Raw genomic sequence first — 5,113 nt, 5'->3', positions numbered from 1 at the left:
GGGGGGGGGGGGTTTCCTTCTTTAAAAAAAGTTAACCCCCTTGTTCAGTGAAGCTTGACACACGTCGGGGAAATTTGTTTTGTGCAAACACAGTCCGATCACTGAGGTGGTTTGGGCAACAGGCTAATTGTAGAGGCCCATATGTCCCGAGTTTTCTGTTTTGGTGACAAGCAAATTGGGTACAAGATAAATGAAATCACATTCCTGAGTAGGTCCAAGCATATTTTGTTTTTATTTAGCTTTCTCTTTATTTTTTAAATTGATCGTTAGAACATCCACCAGAATGACCCACATCACTGCTTATTTTTAAATTTGTAAAGTTGTCTATCTCTCGCACTCTCTCCTTATCTCTTTGACACCTACACGTACACTTATGTTTACTCACTCGTTCTCACACTCGGACACACAAATGCGCACGCACGCACATACACACGCACACACACACGCACGCACACACACTCACACACACACACACACACACACACGCGCGCGCGCGCGCGCGCTTTCTACTTTCTCTTCTTTAGTTTTTGTCTCCTCTCCCTTTCTGGTCCCGTTTCTTCTCTCTTCCATCTGTTTCTCATCTGTTCCACAGAGAAAAAAAAATAAGAGCATCTCCTCCACCCCCACCCCCAAACACTCGCATTTTTTAAATCTGACTCTATTATATTTTTTATATCCAAGTTGGAAGTAGATTTACTCAATAATGCCATATTATTATGATGATGATGATTATGATGATGATGATTATGATTATTATTATTATTATTATTATTATTATTATTATTATTTATTATTATTATTACGTATATCCAGTTGTTGTTTGGATGTTGTCTCTACCATTTCCCTTTTCTTTCTCTCCCCCCCGTTTGAACCCAGCTCTCTACCCTTCCCTCCCAGGGCTTCAAGGCGGCCATGACCTCTACGACCCCATGAAGGCCGGCTACTCGCACCTTGACACCAGTCAGCGTTACGACATGTTGGGAATGCAGAGCATGCACCGTCCGGACATGTACGGCAGCCCGCCCTCCTCCTACGCCCAGATGGCCCAGTTCTCGCCACCCGTTCACTCCCAGGCCATGCTCATCCCAGGACACCCGCACCACATGATGATGGGCCACGGAAACCCGGCGATGGCCCACCACGGCATGGCCAGCGCTCAGAGCCCTCCCCTACACATGGAGGGCATGGGTGGCCACATACAGGACATTCACGCCGGCTAGTCCAACAGGGGGCACTCCTGTACCGTCCCCCCACCCACCCACCCACCCACCCCCCGACACCCACCAACGCCACCACGATGACTCCCCGCGCTCTCTTCCTAGTTGTTTGTCAAGTCACGTGGGGGTGTAAACGGTGAGACGTTCACGTGAAAAAAAAAAGTAAATGATGTTGTCAAATTGATTATAGCAGTTGGTCGAAAGAGGTTAGCCGACTTAGGAAAAGAAATGGTCACTACAAAATGTGGGTTGTGTACAAGATGTTTGACTCTGGCACTTAGGACTCGCAGCGACAACCATGCCTCGACTGTGGATCCCTTCCTGTTGTGAACTAACCTCAATATCGGCGCCGTACTTTGTTCTGGTCAGTGTCGCTCACGCCAGGCCAATATCTTGTGCACGTGCATGGAGCCATGCGTTATCTCTTGGTGGTGCACACACACGATAAGGAGGGGGGGTGGGGGATTCACTCAGTGACCACATCTTCTGACACCTTCCCAGAGTTCCAGAACGAGGATCAGCACACATGGCGATGTACGCTGGCTCCGAAGTCTAAGTCCACAACTGTAACTATGAACGTGGTTCTGACATCTTCTTGGCGGACGCCAGACACTGACCTTCTAATGGGTCCTAAGTGGTCTCTTGTGTGTTTCTGATCAAACATCACAGTTACTGTTACGTCACTACCGTGCCAAAGTCGCGTTACAATGACGTCACAGCACGCCCAGAGGTTCTCCGGGCAGGTCAGACTGACTGTCACTCCCACTGTCGTGTCTTAAGACAAAGAGCGGACACAGAACTCAGTCGGCTCAGAGAGCAAGTCACTTCTGAAACATGACTGAATGAAAGCGATATTTCCCTGCAGGTTCGAAGCTCTATTTTGTTCCAATCTATTTGGATTTCTAAAAGATGTGTTTGCTTCATCACACATTGAGACAGTGGGCATGGTGTTGTTTCAGATCAAGATCACGAGACTGGAATCTTGGAATACAAACTTCTTCCCAACTTCTCAAGAAGCGCAGGTCTTCAGAGAACAAGCGGGACGTCACTGCTACGAGCAAATCCTTGACACAGACTGCACAGGAGCTCTATGCTATGAGGACTCAAGAGGTTCTCAAACTGGACAAATACTTACGCACTGCTCGTTTCTAGCGAAAAGAATGGCATCTGCCCTCACAAGTTTATGTTGGAGTGATCCGAGAGAAGCCCTTCCGGGTTTCCAGTGGTTCTGTAACATGTTGGTTTAAGACATTCTGCGAAAAAAAAAGACAGCTCAACATGATGTGTGTGGGTCTTGCGTTTAGGAACGGGGTTGCTGTCTTTTGCTGTGGAGATTTTTTATCATTGTATTATTTTGTTTTGTATAGGATTGTGTTCACTTTTTGTGTAGGCTTTTTTTTTAATCAGCACTGTTGAAGTGCACTGAATGTGGGAGTTTTAGTATGCTTGTTATTTGATTTTCACAAGATAACCAAAGATTCCATGTCCAGACTCAGAAAACTATGCTCATTGTTATTTTTCCAAACTTATATGAGAGTTAAAGGAATTTCTGTTCTGCAGTCGAAAATGTGTACTTATTGGGGGTTTAGGGATCCTCTTGCATTACATTAGTGTGTCTTTTTTTAATTCTCCAAGTGTCAATATTGTCCAGAAAAATCAGCATTGTATTGCAGCCAATACTCCTGTTCCCAATGTCCAACGTATCAGACTATATGAAACGAGTTCACTGGCACCTGTAGTCAGCTGCTGATATGATTGGTCAGTTAATTGGGTGCGTCCATATTACGCATACGTTCGACTTTACTGAAGCCCATGGCTGTCCGCAGATGACGTCACCAGTTTTATGGTCTTGAAGAATACTGTTGGTTTTTTTCACCATTGAAGTAAGCGGATGAATCTGTCTATCTCAAGTTCTTGTGCGCACGACATGATGGGCAAAAAAGTAACCCCCCCCCCCCTTCCGTAACTTTTATGTTGCTGCCCCATAAGTATCGAAGCTGCACTGCTCAATGCTCGAGAATATGGTGACTTTGACCTTCACATGGATTGACGACCTTTACTTTCACAAGGACTGGTGACCTCGACCTTGCCGAACAATGCTCATCCTGCTACTACTGTCCCCCACCCCAACCTTCGTCACGTTGTATGATAAGAGATTTGTCGTTATTTTCTGTAGCTTTAACCATGTCGTTGATGCACACAAGACTCTCTATTCCTTGCCCCCACCCCTATCCCGGGCGTTGAGTACCCGCTTGGGGTATGTTGGGAGCTGGCCGGTCTTAACCAGCGCTATCCAGGACTCCTGGAAAGCGTCATTGAGAGGTGAAATACACTATGAAGTCGACGACACGATGATGAAATTAAAGAAATGATACTAGTCATACCTTTGAGCCGTTCTGTAATTATCATTATACTTACCATGTAGTTTTATTTTTAAGGTCCTGTGTCGTGCGTTATCGCTGGTCTACTTTCCTTTGTTTCAATGTGTTACGGCTGACATGATTTTTGCCTGTGTTGGTGTTGAGGTGTTTCAATTGCTGTTGTTGTTACTTAATCGTTATCATTAAACACACACACACACACACACACACACACACACACACATACAGTCCCTTATGTCATCAGTTTTCTCTATCTCCGTCCAAGTAAGAACAGACCGGTGCCAGCTAGTATAGTAATTACGAAATCCACCACGTTAATCAGTGTTCAGGTCGGAGAATATCTTTGCCCAGTCTCCCATGCGATCTTCGCAGCCCCGCTCCCCCCCCCCCTCTTTTCCCTCTTTTCCCCGTAACACTGCCAGAGATTACGCCTGTCAATTACTTTTACTGTGAGCCTCAAAACAACTTTCATTTTAGCAATGTTGATTTGTGATATTAGATTGTTTATTGCATCTGCTGCAAATTTTATCAGTGTTGTTGCGTTTTGAGCGAGACCGAACTTTCCTTGCTGCTTGTGATACGAAAAAATGAGCCTGAGGGTGACTAAGAGAGAGAGAGGGGGGGAGGAGGGGGGAGACAAAGGAATCGCCATTTTTCTGAAATATCTTACAAAGAGACACGCCAACTGAATCTCGAATCTCGGTGGCTTTATGAAAGAAGTAGAGCATTTCAGTTTGAAGGTACTGACGTCCGATAGGGAGAGGAACGGAAGGAAGCGGAAGGGGAGACTGGGAAGGAAAGAGAAGCTTTAATGAGTGAAGAAAAATTCGCTGTGGCTAGCACATAGCAGACTGAAGACCATGGAGAGGGGGGGGGGAGACAACAAAAATGTTTGTAGGGCAAGACTTGTCGCGGGAATGAAAAGGGGGGAAAGGGGGCTGGTCAGGGAAATGTGGGAGGCAAGACGGCGGGTGTAGAGGCCGGAGAGCCGTCTGAAGATTACGGTATTAGATGCGCTTGCGTGACAGAGCCCCCCGGATGTCCGGAAATGAAAAGGAAAGTGTCGCGTCCAATCAAAGTTGTGGGTCTTGACATATTGGATGCGCTGAAGCAAGTCCTGGTGGAGGGGAAGTTGTGGGGCTTAGTGAGGAGCGTCTGGAGAGGAGGAGGGAGCTGTGGAGAGGAGGAGGATTCAAGAGGAGGAAAGGAAGGAAAATTGGAAAGAAATTGATATGCGAAGGAAATGTGGATCAAATAAATTGTAAAATGAGAAAGAGACAAAGAATTTGAATATCCTAGAGACAAGCCGAATTTGTATTTTTATATTAGGCATCGCAGTGTGCGCCATAATTTACAAGCTTGGTCACATTGTCCCTTTTTTTAGTTACAGACTTATAGACAACAGTGATAACTACGTAAACAAAGGGAACAGAGAGACAGACAGACAGACAGACAGACAGACAGACAGACAGACAGACAGACAGACAGACAGACAGACAGACAGACAGACAGACA

The 5,113-nt window shown here is 45.9% G+C and overlaps 1 protein-coding gene across 1 annotated transcript in view; it reads left to right on the top strand.

Moving 5' to 3' along the window:
• LOC101859716 (homeobox protein Meis1) overlaps nucleotides 1–2,484 on the top strand; it is a gene marked incomplete in the record, with an annotated part of 264,050 nt that extends 261,566 nt beyond the window's left edge. The window contains 1 exon segment of the mRNA XM_013085078.2: nucleotides 898–2,484. Coding sequence (XP_012940532.1) covers nucleotides 898–1,220 — 323 coding nt within the window.
• Between the last annotated feature and the right edge of the window lie 2,629 nt (nucleotides 2,485–5,113).

The sequence above is a fragment of the Aplysia californica genome, unplaced genomic scaffold (genome assembly GCF_000002075.1).
Source record: "Aplysia californica isolate F4 #8 unplaced genomic scaffold, AplCal3.0 scaffold00342, whole genome shotgun sequence".
Classification (NCBI taxonomy): Eukaryota; Metazoa; Mollusca; class Gastropoda; order Aplysiida; family Aplysiidae; genus Aplysia; species Aplysia californica.
The sequence above is the reverse complement of the archived record's forward strand: the minus strand, read 5'-3'. Positions and strand labels throughout refer to the sequence as shown.